At 40.8% G+C, this 23,875-nt stretch overlaps 1 protein-coding gene across 6 annotated transcripts in view; it reads left to right on the top strand.

The window, feature by feature from the left end:
• ODAD2 (outer dynein arm docking complex subunit 2) overlaps positions 1 to 23,875 on the top strand; it is a 240,839-nt gene that overhangs the window by 39,227 nt on the left and 177,737 nt on the right. Inside the window, exons 3-4 of one of the 6 annotated variants that reach the window (XM_082618220.1) lie at positions 18,432 to 18,581; positions 19,361 to 19,623. In XM_082618220.1, coding sequence (XP_082474346.1) covers positions 19,400 to 19,623 — 224 coding nt within the window. In that variant the 5' untranslated portion in view covers positions 18,432 to 18,581; positions 19,361 to 19,399. The other 5 variants (XM_082618222.1, XM_082618221.1, XM_082618223.1 and 2 more) reach the window with 5 other exon arrangements.

The following is a 23,875-nucleotide window of genomic DNA, read 5'->3' as shown; positions in this document are numbered from 1 at the left end:
TCATAGAAACCTATAAAAATTATCAGTAGCTGTAGTCACTGTTTTATAATTGTCAGAAAATGGCTTTCCCAATAACTTTTCAAAAAATTCATAGCCCGAAAGAATTAACTGAAGAAGCCAAGTATGAGTTTCATAAGAAACAGAGATTTGAACAGTCATTAGAAATAGTAGACATTTTCCAAAACAGTAAAATATGCATTAGTAAAACTTCAAATTCCAACAATGCTATAATCTCTCTCCAACAATAGTTTTTAAATATAAATATTACTGCTTTAGATAAATAATGAAGATGGAACCATCTGGTGAAAATTAGTTACATGCTAAACACTTGAAGTTAAAAAAAAAAATTAGGGTCTCTGAAAATAAGTATATCTCTACTAAAGCATTAGAAACCTGACTAGAAATAGCTCCCTAAGTATGACTATTGTACATGAATCTCCAACCCTTTTTTAAAAGATTGAGGAGGCAATCAGATTAAATTTTCTCAACAGTAAAATATACAATCACTACCCACTGGTAGGCTCTTTTGCCTCAATTCAAATACCCACTCACTTCAACTAAAGCACTCACTTTAGGTAATGACCAGAAACAGGAAATGAAAAAATGCAGATTCTAAAAGTAGTCACAAAGAGCACTCTAATATTCATGGTGTAAAATTTGAGAATACCAAAGAACGGATGGAGGGGACTCTCACCATGTACACTGTTTACAACAATTATTCACTGCATATCTTTGCCCCAAGAACAGTATCTATTATGAAAGCATTTCAATTCTAATTTATAGTAGTTCATATTTACATTGTAAGAGTTATTCCTGGATCATATGTTTAAAAGAAAGATGTTAAAATTTGTAAGGTTCAAAGACTATCTACAAATAAGAAAATGACTCAGAAAAAATTATAAAAATGGGCAAAATAAATGAACAGCAATCATACAGAAGAGAAAAGCAAATGGTCAGGGCTTCCCTGGTGGCGCAGTGGTTGGGAGTCCGCCTGCTGATGCAGGGGACGCAGGTTCGTGCCCCGATCCGGGAAGATCCCACGTGCCACGGGGCGGCTGGGCCCGTGAGCCATGGCCGCTGAGCCTGCACGTCCGGAGCCTGTGCTCTGCAATGGGAGAGGCCACAACAGTGAAAGGCCCACGTGCCGCAAAAAAAAAAAAAAAGTGGTCAATAGAAGTAAGCAAAATTATGTTCAGCCTCGTTAGTAGTAAGATATCAGCAGATTAAAACAATAATATTCTCTCATCAGATCAGCAAAATTTAAAGATTGATAACATCTAGTATTGTCAGGGGCACAGGTATATATTGGTGGGCTGTAAATTGATAGAATCTTTCTGGAAGGTCATGGGTAGTATGTATGAAACATTTTTAAAATACACATTTTCTTTGCCATAGCAGTCCAACTTTCTGGAATGAATATATACACATATAATGTATATATTATATATATTTGAAATGAATACATTCAATATATATTATTGAATAATAAGTGAACATATATGATTAGAGGATAAACATATATATAAAATTAGAGATGATTATGCAAGCATGTAAAGCTATGTATATAAAGATACACATTTTCAGTGATATCTACTTAAAAGTCAACAGTTGAAGGATTAAATAAATTATAATATAGTCTTATTATAGAATGCTATACAACATTAAAAATAGTAGGTGAATTTGTATAGAATGACAGACATTGCATGATTTACTGTTAAATGAAAAATTACAGATCAAATATATAAGATGATACCAGTAGTTTAAAGTAGTCTTGAACATATAGTACCCTAGGTATCCGGCAGAAGCAAAGGTCAATCTTCTCTGGTGGAAGCTTTTTTTTCCCAGTTCCCAAAGAATTCCTTGAAAAACAAATTTCCAAGGGAAATGAGCAGCTCACAGCAAAAAACCATTCAACACACAGGGAAACAAGGTACCATGATTGTGAAGCAGCAAGAATACAAGACTTCAGATATTGTTATTATAAGAATATTAAATAATTATGTTCAGCATGTATAAAGAAATAAAAGTTTGAAAATCTGTACAGAGAATAAACTATATAAAATGACCAAATTTGAGCAAGAACCAAATAGAGCACCTGGAAATGAAAAACCTAATAACTGAAATGAACAAAATAAACCCTCAATGGATGGGCTTAACAGTAGATTAGACACAGCTGAGGAGAGAGTTAGTGCTCTCAGAGATAAATAGTCATGAGGAAATTATCCAGAAGGTTGCACAGAAATGACATGCAATATATGGAAGAGTAGGTAAAACAATTTGTGGATAGAGTACATATGTGCCTAATTGGAGCTTCAGGAAGAAAAGAGAGAAGGGGAGCAGAGGTATTATGTGAGACTAAAGTTGCTGAGAATTTTCCAGAACTGTTGAAAAGCGTCTTCTGTCAGATTCAAGGGCACAGAGAAAATCAGGCAGATAAATACGAAGGAAACCCACAACTAGAAAACTCATAGTGAAAGTGTAGAGCCCCAAAGAAAAGAGCAGATCTTTAAAGGAGTAACAAACAGCGGCTTTCCTGATGGCAAAACGGAAGCCAGGAGACTGTGAAGTGATACATTCAATGTACAAAGGGAAAACTACTTTTAACCTAGACCTCTATTCTTAGAAAAAAGTATCTTTTCTGCATGAAGCCAAACTGATGATATTCTCAGGCCATCAAAAACTGAGGGATATTTGCCATTAGTAGACCTTCACTAAGGGAAAATCTAAAGAGCGTAAAAGAGAGAGAAGGAAAGTGATCTCATATTCAAAGTCTGAGATACAGGGACTTACCTGGTGGTCCAGTGGGTAAGACGCTGAGCTCCCAGTGCAGGGGGCCCAGGTTCGATCTCTGGTCAGGGAACTAGATCCTACCTGCTGCAACTAAGAGTTCGCATGCCGCAACTAAAAACAGATCCCACGTGCCACAACGAAGATCCGGCACAACCAGGTAAATAAATAAATATATATTAAATAAAAAAACAAACCCAAAGTCTGAGATACAAACACATATGGAGAAAGATGTTCACTAATAGCTATGACAGAGTAATAGGATTTGGATTTAGGCTCCTGCCTGAAATACCACCGACAACAATAAAATAAAGAGGTAGGAGTGAAGGATTAAAAGGGGCCTGAGAAACCTTTTGGAGGTGATGATATATTCATTCTCCTGGCTGTAGTGATTGTTTCGCGTACGTTGAAACTTTTCAAACTGTACACTTTTAATATGTGCAGTTTATTGTATGTCAATCATACCTCAATGATTCTATTTTTAAAAGAAATGGAAAGCAGAGAAATTGGTAAATATATGCACAGAAACAAACAATATGAAATGATGACTGTATAAAGCAGCAATATCACAGTTTTAAGGGGTTAAAAGAATTTAAACTCATGAGCACAACAGCATGTTATCCCAGAAGGGACACAACTCTGACAGGGATGAGGGCTCAGCAGGTGGACAAAGACATTGATCAACTTGAGACTTTGATTAATGATGCCTGTTATTTTTGGGGAACAGTATCAGAGTGCACAACTTCCAAATAATAGTAGATAAAACAGAGTTAGAAAAAAAATTAATCAATTCAAATAGAAGGAAACAGAGGAGAGAAAAATAATCATAGGAAAGATGGGACAAATGGAAAGCACAAAATAAGATTTCACATAATGTAAATAAGTTAAATGCCTTCATCCAACACAAAGATTGTCAGACTATATTTTTATTTTTTTACTTTATTTTATTAAAAATTTTTTTATTTTATATTGGTGTATAGTTGATTAACAATGTTGTGTTAGTTTCAGGTGTACAGCAAAGTGATTCAGTTATACATATACATATATCTATTCTTTTTCAAATTCTTTTCCCATTTAGGTTATTACAGATTATTGAGTAGGGTTCTGCGTGCTATACAGTACATCCTTGGTGGTTATCTATTTTAAATATAGCAGTGTGTACATGTCAATCCCAAAAATTGTCAGATGTATTTTTTAAAAATCAACTATATTCTGTTACAATGAACATATCTAAAATGTTAGTTTCCAGAAAAGTTGAAAGTAAAAGGATGGAAAAGATACCCCAGGAAAACACCAAACAGAAAGTTGGTGTACCTCTATTAAAATCATAAAAAATATACTTTCAGGCATAAATCATTACTAGAGAAAAACAGGTTAACTTTATAATGATAAAAGGGTCGGATCCTTAGAAAAGATAACAAGAGACTTCCCTGGTGGTTCCGTGGTTAATACTCCGTGCTTCTAGTGCAGGGGCTGCAGGTTCTATCCCTGGTCAAGGAACTAAGATCCCACATGCCACTTGGTGCAGCATGGCCAAAAAAAAAAATATTTTAATTTCTTTGTACCTATTACGATAGCTTCAAAATGTACAAAGCAAAAATGTTCCAGGTGATTAATTTTGGCCATTGAGATATAAGTAGAATTGTGGTATGGCAGTTTCCTTCAAAGTAAGCCAGTACATGACCTTTGCCCCTTTTCATGCTTTCCAACCTCCTGTTGGCAGGAATGTGGTCCTGATGTCTGGAGATAGAGCAGACCATGGAAATGGGGGTCCTGCCCAGGGGAGGAGCAGCCTGGGTCCCTTAGGACTCTGTGGAGCTGAACTACTGCTGCAGACTCTTGTTGTAATAAACTTCTGTCCTCCGTAAGCCACTGTTCTTGGAGTCTGTTTCTCACACCAGAACCTAATCTTAACTAATACAAAGTGAGTTTACAGAAACTAAGGAAGTAGACAATTTTGCAAAGGAGGGAGAAAAATCATCATGGCTTTCCTAATCCCAAAGAGCTCCTGTGATGTTACTGTAACACTTAGGTAATCAATAAGACAGAAGAAAAAATAGTTTCCTCAAATGACAGCTGGCAAGATATTGCATATGGTTTATTAATCTGCGCTTCTGCCTCTTTCAGCTGATTTGCCAGTTAGGAAGGAAACAGAAGATTAATCAGGTTCATTGAGACTTCTTTTTTTTTTTTTTTAACCTTAAGAACTTAAAGTTCATGGAAATTGCAAAATGGCCCATTTGTGCTTAAAATCCTCTATAGGAGATTGAATGGAGTGAATGCAGTATCTCTCAGAGAGAATGCACACGTTCTGATTTCTGTTCTGTGATACCTGATTACAGTCTGTCCGCGATCCCTAGAGACGAGTTTTGTTCCTGCTGCTATTGCTGCTGCTGCTGTCTTCTAATCCAGTGACAAAACCCAGAGCAGAATTGCTCAAGCCCAAACACTTGCCGGGTAATACTACAGGGATGAGAATATGAATCACCGAGAAAGTCAAAGGAAGATTTCAGCATGGAAAACCAATGCCAGCGACCTCAATAAATGCTCTTCAGGACCCCAACTCTGAAAGGTAGTAAGTTCTGGCACATTGTGATTGGTGCAAATCCACACTGGAATGTATTGGAGGGTGTGACCTAAGACCGCAAAGGGCAGAGGAATATGGGGCACGAGACGCTCCATCAATGAACCAAGTGAGTGGTTTCCAAACTGGGAACACGTGGACTCTTGCCAAAGGGTCTGTGGGTGTAGATGCTTTATAGGAAATCAATTTCCAGATTCCAAATTGTTTCTGAAATTTATGTATCTAAAAACGTTCCTATGCACTAAGCCTCAGCCCGGTTTTCTCATCCTACCTTTTTACAATCATCCTTCTTCCACTTTACAAGACTCCGAGATATACTCCAGTCACCAAAGAAGACAAATCATCTCACCGTAAAACCCTAATTTATTTATTTTCTTACAAAAATCACACTGAACGGTAGAACTAATTTTCATTGCAAATAATGGTATCCATCATTCCATTATTCAAAAAGGATAATGCTCTTGGCTTCTATATCTTTAATAATATTACAGAGTTGAACGGCAAAAGACGACTAGCCACCCAAACAATGCTTCTTTTCTCAAAATAAGTAATATCCTCCTTAAGCCATGTTCTCATTTGGTAGAGACACATGATTTACTAGGCATCTGGAAGCCATTCTTTTAAGACGTCTTCACTGTTTCCTTTGGTGTTTTTGGGAGACATCACCCGGATATTATTAATCCTCAGTTTGTTTTTCCAAAATATCAAGTCTCACATTAAATCCTTTATTCTCCATGAGGATTTCTGGAGTAATCACTTCTTGGCTAGACTACACATTTTCTATATCAAATAACTTTCCCTGCATTCCAGTGTATTTGCCCTGAGTTTCTACTTTTAAAAAAATCCAGAACAGGGACCAAGTGCTACTTGACATAAAATGGGGTTAAACATTTTTTTATGGTATTCTGTCTTCTTACTTAGATAAAAGAGAGAGTTTAGAACCAAAAAGAGAGACTTTGAATAAAATAATTTATAAAAAGATTTTTTAAAGACTCAGAATAATTGCATAAAAATAAAGAAGCAAATCAGAACACTTAACTAGGCTATTCATCCTAGATATTCTTTTTTTTTTTTTAACTTACGATTACAATGTGTTTAAATTATTTGCAAACAACCTTAGATATTCCTGCTAGAGGATAGAGAATATGATAAGGTGACAGAACCACCATGATAATGCACTGGGAATGAAGACCACAATTAGAACCCACCTGATGAATGATACACGCAGAAGGGTGCTTCAGTAGATTATTAGTTCCAGTGATTTCTTCACTCTGTTGAAGTGGTGTCAGATTATCCACACCCTTGCCATGATTTCATGGTGGGCAAATAACAGCTCCCAACCTTTGGCTTTGCGCTTGGCCATGTGACTTTTTGGATCCATGGGATGTCAGTTGACATGATGCAGTCAGAGGCTTGGAATGTCCATGAAAGTGACTCACCACAACAAGTACATCCCATAGGTAGCCACTGCCCCTGAGCCTGAGTTCAGAACAAGGCCTGGAACCAAGCCCAGAAGCAGAGCCTGAAGCACAGCACTTATGCAGGGCTCGCCTCGGTGAGCCAGGCTACAAGAACTGCAACCGACCTGAAGGTCTGTGAGTACAGAGCCATGCGTACCACTGAGTTTGGGGCTCTGTGTCTTGCAGCATTCTTGCAGCACTGGCTACTTGTCACAGAAGCTTTGCCCTCTCCAATATCTGAGTTCATCAGGACTGGGTCTCTTAAGTCTGTGTATGATTAGCCAGGCCTGGATGATGGAGCACAGCCTTTCCACAAGGTGGTTGGCCCTGGTTTTTCTTGAGCAGTTGATTGGATCCTGTTTTTTTTTTTTTTTCTTTTCTTAAAAATCACAGTGATGGGCAAGACTCTTACTTGTCTTTGGTATGGCTCAACATTTCCAAATTTCTAAATGACATGCTTAAACTGCTATGGCTTGGTTTTTCTTTTTAGAGTTTATTGTTGACTCTTTTTTTTTTTTTTTTTTTTTTTTTTTTTTTTTGCTCTACGCGGGCCTCTCACTGTTGTGGCCTCTCCCGCTGCGGAGCACAGGCTCCGGACGCACAGGCTCAGCGGCCATGGCTCACGGGCCCAGCCGCTCCGCGGCATATGGGATCCTCCCAGACTGGGGCACGAACCCGTATCCCCTGCATCGGCAGGCGGACTCTCAACCACTGCGCCACCAGGGAGGCCCTATTGTTGACTCTTTATTCTGGAAGTAGAGGGTATAATTCTGTGGCCACCACTCCTGCCCCATGCTACCCATACACGTCCCCTCTTCCAACACCTGTCTATTTGACTGGAAGAACTGTCAGATGTCAGCACCTGTAGATCTTTGCATTCATGCTGGTCAGTGTCAGATCTTCTGCCTGAAGATGGAAGTCGGGTTGCCAGTGCGAGGAAGGGTCCAGGAGAGGGGGCGGCGGGGATGGTCAGCATTCCGGGAGCCCATATTTACTTAGTTCCATGATTTCCGTACAGTGTTTTCAGCTGCTCCTGGCGCCCTGATAAACCTCTCTGTCGGGGAAAAGGTTTATAAGTCCAGCTCCTCCTTGAACAAGGCTTTCAGGCTCTTTTTCTGTTTTCGGTCTACTCTTCACCTTTAGAGATGCCTCCAAGTTCTGAGTCTTTCCAGGGTCTATTTTTCTGCAAATGTTTTATTTTTATTGGCTTTGATCCCTTCAAGCTTTTAGGTTTCAGCTTTCTCCTCTCGGCTAAGCCATTTCAACCCTTCTGTTTTCTATTACCCACATTTTGTTGACGTGTTTCACCCATTTCATCTTCCCTCCCATTCTCTTTCCCCACTGTCATTTTAGTGATGTAGCATACAGGTTTAATTAGGCCAGTTTTTATCATTTCTATAGGTGTGGCTCAAACTGATAAGAGAATGTACCTCTATGGGTTTATTTTTTAGTTTTTCATTTATACAGAAATGAAGCACACAACATGCCTGCCTTAGTCCTCCCCAAATTCAGTTTGAGATTCTGTCATTTTGATTATCTTCCCACTCAGATTTTCCAATCAAAAGGCCAATCAATTGCACTACATGTATATACGAGAAAAAGATCCGTGAAAACACTTCTGTGTTTCCTTCAAGTCAAAATGTTTAAGGCAATCCTACACCACTTTTACTTTAGAATCAAAATCATTTTGATTAATGCATATGAAATGACCTTTGATGTTTGATATATGGCCTAATTTTGAATAATCTGTATATATATAAATTACTCATATGTTCTATGTCTGTTGTTTCTTACACAGTCCTAATCATTTACTATAGGAACACAGGCTCATTGTAACACATCAGAAGATAAGGAGGTATATAAATAAAAACACTAATAATTCTTCCCCATCCATTCACTTTCTAAGGCAGTGTATATTCTTGATTTGCTCTGAAATCATCCACAATTTGTACATATATCTAAGAAATAATGTGTTAAAGTTGTTTCACTAATTCAAAACATTGGGCTTCAAGATACAGTAGACAGTTTATTCCAGAGTAAGGCACTAGGCTGAGATATAAAATTGTAAAGGTTATAACTGGAAAGTCAATTTCCTGACTCACCCATATTGAAGTTATAGAAGGGAAATGAGTGGATTTCCAGGGAAGAGCTTTTTGGAGAGAGCTGTGCTAGCCATCTTTTTTCTACTCACCTGCCCCCCAACCTCAGTTCAGAAGGAAGAAGAAGGACTTTAAGGAGATGACTCAGAAAGCTTAATATGTGTCCTTTATCCTGTGCAGTTGTGAATAGGGGAGGAGATGGTGGGCGAGCCTGGGGGGTGAGAGACAGGCAGAGTAGAGTGGCTCTGGCAGCAAAGTGGAGGAAAGCATCTATTGCGATAGGACTGACCTGTGCTCTAGAGTTTGCTGAGCAAATGATGTGTGAGTGCTTTCCATGGGCCAGATTTTGGCTGTGGGTGAAAAATACACTGGGGGTTGGAGGAGGTGGAATGGCAGCTATAAGACCTCAGCAGAAAGTAAATGTATGAACTGTACATTCCCAAGAATGTAGTCAGAAGGAAGAAGGCTGTTTTGGGATGGAGCAAAATACAGTGGGAAGGGCACCAACACTGCAAGATTTTTGAAATTCTAAGAAAAAACATTCACAAGAGAATGAGCCAGATTAGGCTTAATGCAACAAATGCAAAGGTAGTTTATGACAGGGCAGACAATTTAGAAGATTTCTTGTCCTTTTACTTCTTCTTTCACTCTCCTTTCTCACCAAAAGGGCTAGACTGAGACTACAGAAAGGAAATAGTGAAGACAAAGTACAAACAAGAAGCTGACCAAGCTTATTCTATGAGGCCAGTATCATCCTGATACCAAAACCAGACAATGGTATCACAAAAAAAGAAATTACAGGCCAATATAGGTGAATAGGTGCAAAAATCCTCAGCAAAGTATTAGCAAACCAAACTCAACAATACATTAAAAAGATCATACACCATCATCAAGTGGGATTTATCCCAAGGATGCAAGCATGGTTCAATATCTGCAAATCTATGAATGTGATACACCATATTAACAATTTGAAGAATAAATCATATGATCATCTCAATAGATGCAGAAAAAAGCTTTTAACAAAATTCAGCATCCATTTATGATTAAAACTCTCCAGAAAGTGGGTATAGAGGGAACATATCTCAACATAACAAAGGCCGTATATGCCAAGCCCATTGCTAACATCATACTCAATGGTGAAAAGCTGAAAGCATTTCCTCTAAGATCAGGAACAAGCCAAGGTTGCCTACTCTCACCACTTTTATTCAACATAGTATTGGAAGTCCTAGCCATGGCAATCAGAGAAGAAAAATAAATAAAAGGAATACAAATTGGAAAGCAAGAAGTAAAACTGTCACTGTTTGCAGATGACATAATACTATACATAGAAAATCCTAAAGACAGCAACAAAAAACTACTAGAACTCATCGACAAATTCGGTAAAGTTGCAGGATATAAAATTAATATACAGAAATCTGTTGCATTTCTATACACTAATGACAAACTATCAGAAAGAAAAACTAAGAAAACAATCTCAGTTACCATCACATCAAAAAGAATAAGATACCTAGGAATAAACCTACCTGCAGAGGTAAAAGACTTGTACACAAAAAACTATAAAATGCTGATGAAAGAAATTGAAGATGACCCAAACAGATGGAAAGATATACTGTGTTCATGAACTGGAAGAAGTAATATTGTTTAAATGACCATACTATCCAAGGAAATCTACAGATTCAATGCAATCCCTATCAAAATATCAATGGCATTTTTCACAGAACTAGAACAAATAACTCTAAAATCTGTATGGAAACATAAAAGATCCTGAATAGCCAAAACAATCTTGAGAAAGAAGAACAAAGCTGGAGGTATCACACTCCCTGATTTCAAACTATACTACAAAGAAAGCTACAGTAATCAAAACAATGTGGTACTGGCACAAAAACAGACACACGGATCAATGGAACAGAATAGAGAGTCCAGAAATGAACCCACACTTACCTGGGCAATTAATCTATGATGAAGGAGGCAAGGATATACAATGAGGAAAAGACAGTCTCTTCAGTAAGTGGTGCTGGGAAAACTGGACAGCTACATGGGAAAGAATCAAACTGGAGTATACTCTCACACAAAAATAAATTCAAACTGAATTAAAGATTTAAATGTTAAGACCTGAAACCATAAATCTTCTAGGAGAAAACATAGGCAGTTTCTAGAAGAAAACTTTGACATCAGTCTGCAAAATTGTTTTGAATCTGTCTCCTCAGGCAAGGGACACAAAAGCAAAATTAAACAAATGGGACTACATTGAACTAAAAAGCTTTTGCACAGTAAAGGAAACTATCAACAACATGAAAAGGCCACCTACTGAATGGGAGGAGATATTTGCAAATGATATATCTGATAAGTTAATATCCAAAATATGCAAAGAACTCATACAACTCGACATCAAAAAAAAAACAACCTAGTGAAAAGATGAGCAGAGGATTTGAATAGACATTTTTCCAGAGAAGGCATACATATGGCCAACAGGCACCTGAAAAGATGCTCGACATGACTAATCATCAGGAAAATGCAAATCAAGTCCACAATGAGATACCACTTCACACCTGTCAGAAGGTCTATTACCAAAAAGACAACAAGTGTGGTGAAGATGTGGGGAAAAGGGAACCCTTGTGCACTGTTGGTGGGAATGTAAATTGGTGCAGCCACTGCGGAGAACAGTATGGAGGCTCCTTAAAAAAGTAAAAATAGACTTAGACGATCCAGCAGTTCCACTCCTAGATATTTATCTGAAGAAAACAAAAACAATATGCATGCCTGTGTTCACTGTAGAATGATCAACAATAGCCAAGATATGGAAGCAACCTAAATGCCCATCAATAGGTGAATGGATAAAGAAGATGTATATATACCACACACACAATAGAGTATTACTCAGCCATAAAAAAAATGAAATCTTGCCATTTGCAGCAACATGGATGGACCTAGAGGGAATTATGCTGAGTGAAATAAGTCAGAGAAAGACAAATACTTATGATTTCATTTATATGTGGACTCTAAAAAACAAAACAAATGGAAAAACATAACACAACAGAGAGTTATAGATACAGAGAACAAACAGGTGGTTGCCAGAGGGGAGCAGGGTGAGAGGAGGACAGAAATAGGTGAGGGAGATTCAGAGGCACAGAATTCCAGATGCATGACTCTTTGTCATGACTTCAAGGCCCTGCCTTCTGCGATCCTGCCCACCTCACCATTCTCTTCTCTCTCTCTGCTTCCTATGCTCCCCGTCGCTGGCCTGCCTTCTATTCCAGGGATTTTCCATAGAGTTGAATGGACTCTTTTTTTTGCCAGCACTCGAATTGGAAAACCCAGTTCTAACAACAGAGTGCCTAGCACACACCGGTATCCAAAAAAGCACTTATCAAATAAATGAATATCTAGGAAGTTAGAATCTAAAAAGAAAAAGCCATTTCATTTCTGCCCGTGGTCTTGGTCCATAGTAGATCACTGAGAAGGCCGCTGAGGCTGGACTTCTTTGATTGTTTGTCTCGATCTGTAAGGAAAGGTTGGACCTGGGGAATTTGGCTGTTAGGACTTCATCAGACCTCGTGCAAATTTTCCTATCACCAGAATTCTGTTGAAATCTGAAAAATTCCATTAAGAGGCAATCTGGTCCCATAATGAGACTTAACTCCATGATTGCACAATACAGTGATTGTACTTTCCTGGTTTATGATGTTCCACTGTCAGTCCTTTCCTGATTGAGGAGGTATTGGACACTGAGACCAACCTTGCCTGTCACCTTCTCCTGGTTATGGCCTGTAAATACTCCTGTTGGCTGCCTCACACCCCTGGGCCTCACTCTAACACTGATGAATGGGCCCCTGAAACCCACTGAGCCCCCCGTTTACAGAATGTTATGTTTGCTATTGTGTCCCCCACTCCCATTCGTATGTTGAAGTCCCAGTTCCTCAGAATGCAACCTTGGAGGAGAAGGGGTCTTACAGAGGTAATGCAAATTAAAATGAGCTAATGAGGATAGGCCCTAGTCCAATATAACGGTTGTCTTTAGAAAAGGGGGACATTTACACACAGAGACAGATATATGGGGAGGACATCCCAGGACCATGAAGATGGCCATCACAAGCCAAGAGGGGCCTGGAACAGATCCTTCCCTCACAGCCCCAGAAGGAACGGACGCTGCTGACACCTTGATTTTGGACTTCTAGCTTCTAGAGCTGTGAGACGGTATGCTTCTATTGTTAGGCAACCATAGCAAATACTGCCACAGCATCCGTGCCTCCTCCACTGTGCCCCAGGAGCGCTGAGCTGCCCTGAGCCAGGGTGGCTGGTCTCACAGAGAGCACATTCAGCTGGCAGAAAGCGGTGGGGGGAGTCAGACATGTTGAAGCTTGTCTCAGCTGCCCGTGGCAGACCTTCTCTGAAGTCCCACTGGACGGAACTGGGTCATGTTCTAGCTGCAGGCAGTGTGGGGAGAGACCTCTGCCTCAGCAAACGGCTGGGTGCTCTCTGTGTTGAAGGTTCTTTCCTGTAACACAGCCACTCAGAATCATCAAACTGGTTCATCAGTTGTGTCCAGGGAGATGTGGGCCTCACCTTTCTGGCACCTGGTCAACAAAGAACGTCAGGTGGCAAGCCATCTTTGACCAGATAATTCCTCAATTGTGCTCCTTCCGTGGGTCAGTGTCTCTTCTAGCTCTTAGGGGTACAGACTTGAAGGAGACAGAAAAGGTCCCTATTTCATGGTGCTCACTGCAGTGGTAGGGGACAGGCAAAGAGACAAAGACTAGTTAAGTCCTCCCGGGAGGCTTCTTTTGGTGGGGTGATCAGCACTCTGAGAAGTGGTCAGTTAAACTGAGAGCTGAGGGACAGCCACGTCAGTGCTTCCACATGGCAAGAAAAAACTGGAAGAAGCCAGCTGGGAATTCTACAAATTTAAATATTATTAGAAGCTTTTTTTCTTGGAAAATCTCAAGGTTAATAAATTCCAGTAAATTCCAATTTTGCAATCAGGTTAAGCAATGGGAGATTCTGCCCCTTGGCATGAATTTGGCACATGAGGACACAAATGCTCAGATCTTGGTTGGTGCTGGCTTTTCCCTCCTTTGCAAACCAAGGTCAGTTGTCCAGAACTTTGTAGATCTCTGGCCAGTTTCTACATAGGGCCCTCAGTAACGCTCTCTCAATATTATACAGCTGATTAAAATGCACAAGTGAAATAAATTACCCAAAGAAGTTTCCCTCCTTCCGGGACCACTCCAGAATGCCTCTGAAAGGTGGACCCTCACCAGCTTGTTTACCTTCACCAGTTTGTGATGTGCATCAACTCTACAGCTAGGATGCTGTGACTGTCTTCGAGTGTAATCTCTCTACTTTTTTTTTTTTGTTTTTTTGAATGGGCCCTCATACCTATTGGCACGTAATCTTCCTTTCTGGTGTTGGCAACTCTAGGCTTCTCTGGAGGTAGAGTCCCCTTCGGGCAAAACGACTCCACTCCTAACAACTTTCACACTCTCAAGAAGAGAAGAAAACCCCAAACAAATCGATCTTGTTTCTTTATGTGTCTGCAGAAAGGCTCTGTTTTTGAGCAGGGACAGCCTACTACCCTGACATGTGACACCTAACATCCTCACACATCTGCCTCCCTGGCTTTAAGGAAAAACAATCCAGTTCTAGTTCCTAAACACTCTCCCCCCTGGGTTGTCCAGCACTGTCCCCAAACACTCCAACCCCCAAGACAGTACACTGCTCATTCCCTCTTTTTTCTCAACCAAATATTTTCTTTTTTCCCATTCCCTCATTCCCCTCTGGCTTTTCAAGGTTGGTCTCTTGTTGGTACAGTGTCTGCTGGTGGGATCAAGGTCATTTTAACCCACAAACGTAAAAAAAGGCATTTAAAAGCACGAGGAAGTGTTCTCACTTCATTCCAGTTCTCTGAACTATATCCAAGGGCAGTTTCTGCTTTTCCAGTGAGTGTTCGAAAATTCTAGCTTATTTGCCTTCTGGAGGGAAAAATGTGCACCTCAAATATCCTGTGAGAGGCCTTGTGCTATTTTTGAGAACCCAGTGAAGCTTTCAGGTACACAGAAGCCCTCCTGGAACGCTACAAGGCTCCTGTCTGGAAGCCAGTGGGGAAGCAAAACGGTGTTTCTAACGACTCTTTTCCATTTGCTATCGGTTCTACCATGAAGTATCTGCTAAAACCTCTCACTGTGCCTTAGGGAAGGTGAACGTTTCCTACCTGGTGGCCTGAGCGGGGACTCACCCTCCAGGAGGGGGAGGGGAAGGAGGGGGAGGGAGGGGATGGAGGAGGAGGAGGGGAGGAGGAGGACAGCGTGTTTCCAGAGAGGCGTGGGCGGGGGCGCGCGGGCGGGCTGGGGGCGGGACGCCGTGCGCGCGGCCCGGCGCCTTGTTTACCCGGCGTCCTAGCAACCGGCGGGCGCACGGGCGGAGCGTGGGGCGCGGTGCGGGCGCCGAGCCGGGCGCTGCAGGTCAGTGCGGCCCGGGGGCGCCGGTGTCTTTGCCGCCGTCCGCGCGGGTGTGGAAACGGGAGTCGCGCTCGGGCCCCGCTTCTGGCCTTCTCCCCGGCTTCCCCTTCTCTCCTCGGGCCCCAGGTGCGCCCCCTCCCTTGCCTCTCCCGCGCCCGTCCGGCCCTGCCTCCCCGCGGACACCCTGCTCCTGCCCGGGCCTCCCGCTCCGCCGCCGTCGCCGCGGCCCGCGCGCCCGCCCGGGCCGCACCCTCGTCTCCCGTCCCCTGTCCCTTCCCCCTCCGCCTTTGCAGCTCTGCCTCCGTCCCGGCGCCGTGCTCGCTGCCGCCCTCCCGCCTCCCCTCCCCGCTCAGCCCGGGAAGCCAGCCTCCTGCTCCGGCGCGTTCCGCCCGTCAGGGGGCCGCTTGCTGCCGTCGCCGCGTGTCTTCACGTGGGCTGAGTTTGCCTGGATTCAAGGTTCGGTTCCGGGCAGTTCGGAAACTGATTTTTCTGTAGGTCTCACCGCCTAGCTTCCTCGTTCTCGGGATGCCAGTGTAGGCACTGTCTCCTAACCCGCTTCACCAGCCACGGTTCTGGGCCTTAGGGTGGACGTTTTTATTCCTGTAGTCTCGTAAAGAATTTGGTTTTGCTTCTGCTCAGGTGTTACAGAAATTATTCACGAATGGGTTTCATTTTATTAATGATCCTGGAGGCTTGCAACGGACCCTTAAAAAAGAAAAACAAATTGTATCCATTGGATGAGTAGAGAACATGAGTGTAAAGTGATTCTTAATTTATGGCAACAAACACATGCACTAAACCTTTTTTTCCCTGTAATTGTTAAACTTTAAAATCTTCAGTTAATTCAAAGGTATGTACTATGTGTGCACATGTGTTCATTGTAACCATGTTTCTCAGGCCGAAAGAACTCATGGATTGGCACTGGGTGGAAACGTCCCATCAGCCCGTCTTGATAAAAAATGTTAGTGTTTGAATTTTCACCCGAGTTATACTGACCATTTTGGAACATCACTGGAATTAGTGGAGTAAATGCTGTAGCTTTGGTCCTCTTGGTAAATTAAGAGGCCATTAGAAATTTCTCATACTTAAGAAGAAAAAAAATACAAGACTACCTATTTTTTCTTTTAAAAAACTCAGTCAGTTGGGCCTCCGAAGTCTTTTTTGTTGTTGTTAAAGACCTTTTATACATGGTGTTCTCTTCTTTGGGATTTTGTTCCACTTTTTATTTTTGGAATAATATTCAAATAATATTGTACTTGCCTTCTGGATGCTCATAGGCCCCCAAAGATTTTCTTAGGCCTTCTTAAATCAAGCCTGTCCATCGCTGCAGCTCCTGGTTTATTAGACTCAGAAAAACAATTTGAATAGAGTCAAATATGTTACACACATTCCTAGAAAAATGTATCATGATGAAAAGACTTTTTGCCTGTCGTAGCTCCTTTGTAAGTGTCTTCCAGGAAGTTACTCTATGGCATGTTGACTGCCACAGCCTTACGTAATTTCACATTTTTCTTTTAAAAGGTGCAAGAAGGAAATGATGCATACAATACAGCTTTATAAACCAAAACAAGTTTGTACTTAAGATTAAAAACAAATAGAACTGTCCTCCTGAGCTTTTCCATATAAGATAAATCTATTTGCATTTATTCTCGTAATACTGGGAAACTCAGCAGTATCACACATAAACATCAGTACCTGCTTATGTGTTCAGAATCTAGCAGTAGAAACAAAACACTGAAATACTAAAACGACTGCACACAACAAATTCGTACATTTTTTGGTGTACATTTTATTTCACTAGCACTTTTTCAGACATATATATGTACATATGTATGTGTATGTATAAGTTGTTCTCAACCTTATCTGATCCAATACTTGCTTTTTATAACAAATAGTTTGTAATGCCCACTTTGCTCTTCTGAAATCAAAATCATAGTTTTAAATCTCAATGGTGCTCTAAATATAAAATAAAGGAAGATAATTGTAATAAAGTATCAGCATGTAAATGCTCAAGTATATATATATATATATATATATCCTCAGAATATATAATGAAGTAATCAGTTGTTCTAGCCTTACATAGAATTACTGTGTATGCAGTAGCTCCAAATACAGACGTGTCACTGAAACTTAAATTGTGTGACTAACATTTCAGTCAATGACATGATTTTACCAACTGCTGACCTCTTGGTAAAGTTCTGTGTAAAATGAAGTATATACAACTGTCCTGTGATTTATATAATAGTTTCAGTTCTGGAAAATTCAGTGCATATTAAAACTGTGAAAAAATCCTTCATGATTATTTGTAAAATAGTGATAGGTTGTAGGCTCAGGTATTAATTATCTGAAGTGTTTACGTACTAGATGCTGGAGATCGCAGCATAATTCTTCCTTCTGGGCTGTCCTGCACATTGCAGGACATCTGGCATTCTTGGTCCTCGTGACTAAATGCTAACAATGTTCCATTCTTATCATTTTGATAATGAAACATCTGGACAGTGCTTCTCCTCTGCTTCTCAGCGGCCAGCACTGCCCATTTGAGCACCTCTGATCTAGAAGTCCCTGTTACTGTATTTCAGGATTTAGTACAGGATGGAAAGTAAAATCTCCAAATCATTTCTGTAGAATATTGGTACTGAGCTTTTGTAATAATGATGGGTCGAGGGGGAAGCTAATTACATTCTTTATTTAACTTTTTTAACCATTCTCTAATATTCCAGAAGAAAGGTTTTAATGATCAGTGTTATTACAAATGAGAAAATAAACAAGTATAGATTATTTGAAAAAAAAAGTCTTAAATGTCCATTATGTATTAATGTCAGAACTTACTTGTTAGCTTGGCTCTTATTTAAGTTTACAGATAATATTATCTTTTCAAAGATCTTCTTTTAAAGGCTAATTTCTATTTAGCTAAAGTAAAATTTATTTCAATTTCTGTTTTACATTTTAATGCTAGACTCTTGGTAATTTATTTTTTTTTTTTTTTTTTTTTTTTTTCGGTACGCGGGCCTCTCACTGTTGTGGCCTCTCCCGTTGCGGAGCACAGGCTCCGGACGCGCAGGCTCAGCGGCCATGGCTCACGGGCCCAGCCGCTCCGCGGCATATGGGATCCTCCCAGACCGGGGCACGAACCCGTATCCCCTGCATCGGCAGGCGGACTCTCAACCACTGCGCCACCAGGGAGGCCCAACTCTTGGTAATTTAGATAAACAGGGTAAAGAGATTCTCATTTGTTCTCACATTTGCTCTTAAGAAAGTTATGAATTATAATAAAATATTCTGGGCAGGATATATGGGCAGGGAGTATGGAATTTGAACTGCTCAAATATTTTGATTAATAGGGTCAATATGTGCTTTACCAATTTTCAGAAAAAAATTAAAATTCTGTGTCACTTAATGTTTTTATTCTGTTTCTTATGAATTCAGAAGGCACTTGGGGGACATCCAGAGCTCTCAGGATCATTTTCATCAGCCATCATTGCACTGATGCAGATGTATGATGATGACAGAGAATAACAGAAGTCAGTTTAATAGCATAATTCTAAACAATGTGTGACCCAGATCAAAAGAGCATCGCTCCCTTCACCTCTAGCCCCAGCAGAGCTGCAAACCAAAGGCCTTGATGCCAACCTCCTCCAATTCTTTTTGTTCCGCTCTTGGACTTTCCTGTTTCCAATTTCTGCCCAGCTATTTGAATTCTCTCTCTTAGGCCCAGGAAAATGAGAAAGAAGTTACTCATTCCAGGGCAGGCAGATATTGGAAAATCCTTACGTCCTCGTCAGTTTCACTTAGCGCTGGTTCAGGGAAAGTTAACTATTTTATTGAATTGAAGAGCAACTGGATAATTTTAAAAATCCACCTCTAAGATGAATAAGCAGAATGCGGGTTGGATAAGTGCTAGCTTAAGACCTTGAAAGTGAGAAATGTTCTGGGGGAAAGGTGGATGCTATCGTCCCTCTCTCTGCCTTGACGCAGTGTGCGTGCTGAGCTCGGGTCTGAGCATCGTGGGATCCCATGGGCGCGGCACTGACAAGGTCCGCGCAGTGGACGGCTGCGGGGCACGGGGCTAGGGCCCTGGAAACTACCCCTCTCAATGAGGCGATACTGAAGGAAATTATTGCGTTTGTGGAGAGTTTTATCTATAAACATCCCCAAGAGGCAAACTATGTTTTTGTAGAACCACTGGAATGGAAAACCAATTTGGACCCCTCAGCCTTTGGATCAGGTTATGTTGTCAGGTAAGCCAGTGAATTGCTTCTAGAGTTTAATATCTTCAGTTGCACGTTTTTTATTGATTGGTTGTAGGTTTGGGGCAAGTCGCTTAACCTCTGTGAATCTCAGAAATCTCAGAAAACCGGAGACGCTCTGGTGAAATCTGAGGATATTTTGTTTGGCCAACACACTAATTTTTAAATTTGAATTTTCTTTCCATAGGGGATGTGTTCTCCAGGTCACCACACTCCCAACATTTGCTGTTGCCTTGTGACTGGCCTTTCCACTCCTATGAACTGCCAGATGCCACTAGGCATTGATTTTGTGATCTCAGATATAGACAAAATCCCTTCTGATATTTAAATCTGTAAAATTTGTGGGGTGGCAGAGGGAGAGTGGTACATTTTGCTTAATATAAGGGAGAAACTTCGTAACAATTAGCACTGTCCTCAAATGAGAACTTTCCAAATCTGAGATTTAAAAAAAAAAATCCTACCTCCACCTCAAACAATGGGCTATCAGTTTATGTCTTTTGAACATAGCTAAATGTATATCTTATGTAAATTACATATGTTTTATATAACTATATTATACTTATATGAAATATTGATATATAAGTATAGATTACAATTGCAAATGATAAATTTATATAAATTCATATGTACTTTTTTTTTGGTCATCCTCAGTTTATGTGTCACTCCAGGCATTCTGATCCTCTTTTCTGTATCTCTGTCCCTCTTTGGTTTTGCCTATGAACTTTTAAAGTCTGATCTTTTCAGAAACAGTTCTCTAACTAGCCAAAGTTTCCTATAGATGCCTTTTCCATTTTTTCCCTTTGGGATTATTTGTGAGAATAAACTCAGAATTTAATTTTTAGAACTGTAAAACCATTCTTGAACTGTATTTCAAAAGCTCTTTAGTTCTGGTATCATGATCTATTTTCTCTCTGAATTTTCTGAAATCTTTTTTCTTTAATCCTATTTTTAACGGTGCTTATGGTCACTTTCTCCCAAAGTGCTTCATTCCTCCCACCTAAGTTCAATGTAGCATCACACGTTGTTTTTTCTAATTTTTGAAAGATGAACTCATCTGTGAAATCAATTAAAAACATGTGAACTACTTGGTGCAAAGATGGATTTAAAGCAAATGTCAGAAGAGATCAAGATTGTTGTTGTATCTTGCCTCTGTACTAATTTTGTGTACGAGTGCAGACGTGATCACATCTGTGCCCTAGTGAGGGGGGCTGACATACATATAATGTATCACTATTTCTCTATCCCTGTCCAGTTTTCTTTGCTTTATTTCTATTTTTGTATCTCTGCATACAGTCTCTAGATACAGTGTTCCCTCAAGCAGGGTGTTTTGACATTTTGACAGCATGTATATTTTGAACCAACTACCCCTTGATTGTCTTCCTTCTGTCAAATTTACCGTATGCAGCTTTTCTGTGGGCCAACTTTTCTATCCGTCATTCTTGTTCCTGACCTGTGTTGATGGTACCTTTGATGCTGGAAGGGATGAGGGGGTGTGATCCAGCGCTTGTTGCATAGGAAGGAAACCATGCCTGTGTGTCTTGATGAAAACCAGGTAGGCACCGACTGCCCCGAAGACGGCAAAGGATACAGCTGAGATTTTGGTAATGATGGAGAATACCAAATGCTTTCATATCCAGGTCTTGACCGTACCCCAAGGAACTGTCGGCAACCCATAGCCACTTGGTGTCTGCTGCTTCCAGCAACATGAGAAGTGAGGTGACCCAGGGGTGCCCTCGAAGGCAAGAGGAGTGTGCTGTGGACCAGCCCCACTGCCACACCCGTCGCCCTTTGGTTCATGCACTCTGTGTGCTTAGCTGGTGGACCGTAGAACACATGTATTCGTTCATGTAAAGTGGGGGAAGCCCACTCGTCAGGATTCATGTCTGTAAGTCCATGTGGACAGCCAAGTCATCGTGAGGAGTTTAAGCCTAGAGGCTCTGGACGCATTGCTACCAAACAGTAATATCCTTGCATGGTTTAGAATAGGGGCAGATTCTTCTTGGGGATATACATCCTCTCAGCCCTCTTGTTCCAAAACAAGTCAGTTGTATCTATACTGGTACAATTTTTGTTGATCTCTGCAGATATTTTGGGGACTGTGTTTATACTTGTGGCCTCACTTCTCAGCGGATGTTGTGCATCTCCAAACACGGTCTCTGTAGCCGTCGGCACAGTTGTGATCAGCCTTCTTCTGATTTAGGCTTGTCGCATATGACGTTGAAATCCACCCTTTAGTCACACGATGAGGAGGTTGTACGTCCCACCCACCACCTTCTTTCCTTTTGTGCAGATGGTTATTAATTGACTAGATAAACATAGGACTTTCCGCACGGCCTGCTTCACTCATTTCCTTTAGACTCATTCCCGATGTGCAGCTGCTCATCCTGTAGTATCACCTCTCCACGTTCGATTTTGAGGGGAAAAGATCTCTACTTTCATTTGAATGGAAATCAGAGGTCTCTTATCACCATTTCCAATTGCTTTTGTTCTTCTCACACAGGATGAGATTAACAGTCTTCCTAAAACACCTCCGAAGGAAGCCCAAGTCACTGTAAATTAGGGACAAGTGACACCACTCAGTGGTGACACCATGTGTGAGGGGTGCACAGAACTGAGCTGCTTGAGTCTCTAGAATGTAGCTTGGGTGAGCGTTCAGAATTGCTTTGTGAAAATGTTACCTGTTCTCTCCTTTGGTAGAACTATGATTTTTGCATCACGTCTGCTTTAATATTGCTGTATGTCAGTTGTGAACTGCAGTCTGCTGTGTCTCAGTTATGTACATGAGTCAGGACCAACTTATATGCCGGTTCGAGTTCTGTGTGGATGAGCCAACAGGGCGCCTGAGCGAGGGGTCCTCCTCTAGTGATGCACACCTCACACACAGTTCATACCTTTTTGATCCTTGGTTTTCTGATCCGTATCACTAAGGCTGAATTACATGATCTCCAGCCTTAAAATGGTATTGTTTTATGAGACAATAATTATCGTATTTTGGTAAAATTTCACAGTCACAGTATTAAGGTCAGTGGCCCAAAGTTCTGTCATTGAACTCTTTGTCATCCCTGAGCATTACTAAATAGTTTCTCACCTGTAGACTTATTTGTGGAGTAATTACTATGTTCTGGACATGGAACCTGACATTGGGGTTTAAATAAATCAGACCTTTTTTCCTGCCCTCTATAGCATAAGCTGAGTATTTTTAGCTCCCTCCTGCAGTTCCAGTTTAAAAGTCTCTTGATCAGGTCGGTGGATTTCATTTATTCTTTCTTTCATTCTTCTTAGCCTTATCAAGGTGGCTACAGCAGTTTTCTTCCAAAGAGCTCTTTCCTCAGGGCCGGCAGACCACGAGCCTGAAACGGGAGGCTGCTTTTCGACAATCCTCTCCATCACTGGCGTTTTAGTTCCTCCTGGTGTCTGTTTAGCTGCAGGCTTCCGCTGGCAGAAGCAATGAGAATGTCCTATGCCCTGCTGTTCTCCTGGTCTCCCCAAGAGTTTCACCTTCTCAAGTTCAGGAGCTTAGTCCTGTGGGCATTCAGTCTGCCTGTGACTTTGTCCTGTCCTCCTCCGCTCAGCACCAGCGGCCAGCCCCAGAGCAACCCTCTAAGAAAGCTCCTTGATCCTTAGGGCGTTCTTCCAAAAGCTTTATTCCTGGGAAAGTATACATTTTGTAAATGATGCACGTCCCTGGCAAGCCTAAAAACATTTTGCTGCTTCATTTATGAAATAGTAGTAGATTGTCTCGAGTGTCAACATTTCACAGCTATTTATCTGTGTTACAATTTAAAATATCAGGTCTTAAGATGTGGACAGTTTTGCCAGAGATATCAGTATGCAGTGAAAAGCTAGGCAGTTTAGGTAATGTTGTAAATGGTAGAAATCTAGAGATGTATCACTGCCATAAAAACATCTTAGTCTTTTAGAAATGCCAACCTAAAAAAGTTAAAATGGGCAGAAACACCAATCTAGGAGAGCTAATAATTTCTGATCAGGAAAAAGCCTTGTTAGAAAGATTGCTTGTTATCCTAAAGTAAACCAAATTGGAGGTTTGGAGTGGGAAAATAATCCATTGAGGGGATCTAATTTGTCTTTTTTCATAGCTTTTTTGCTCATAAACAGAGTAGCCAAGAAAATTCCTAACCACTAATTACTGTGGTATAAAAATTTTATAAATTAAATAACATTAGAAATCCACAAAACATGAAAGGTTCTGTAGAACCAGTGATTTTTAAAAACATGTCCACTG

This window comes from Mesoplodon mirus, assembly GCF_964341445.2.
Source record: "Mesoplodon mirus genome assembly, chromosome: 4".
Classification (NCBI taxonomy): Eukaryota; Metazoa; Chordata; class Mammalia; order Artiodactyla; family Ziphiidae; genus Mesoplodon; species Mesoplodon mirus.
This window is presented reverse-complemented; position numbering and strand designations above follow the sequence as displayed.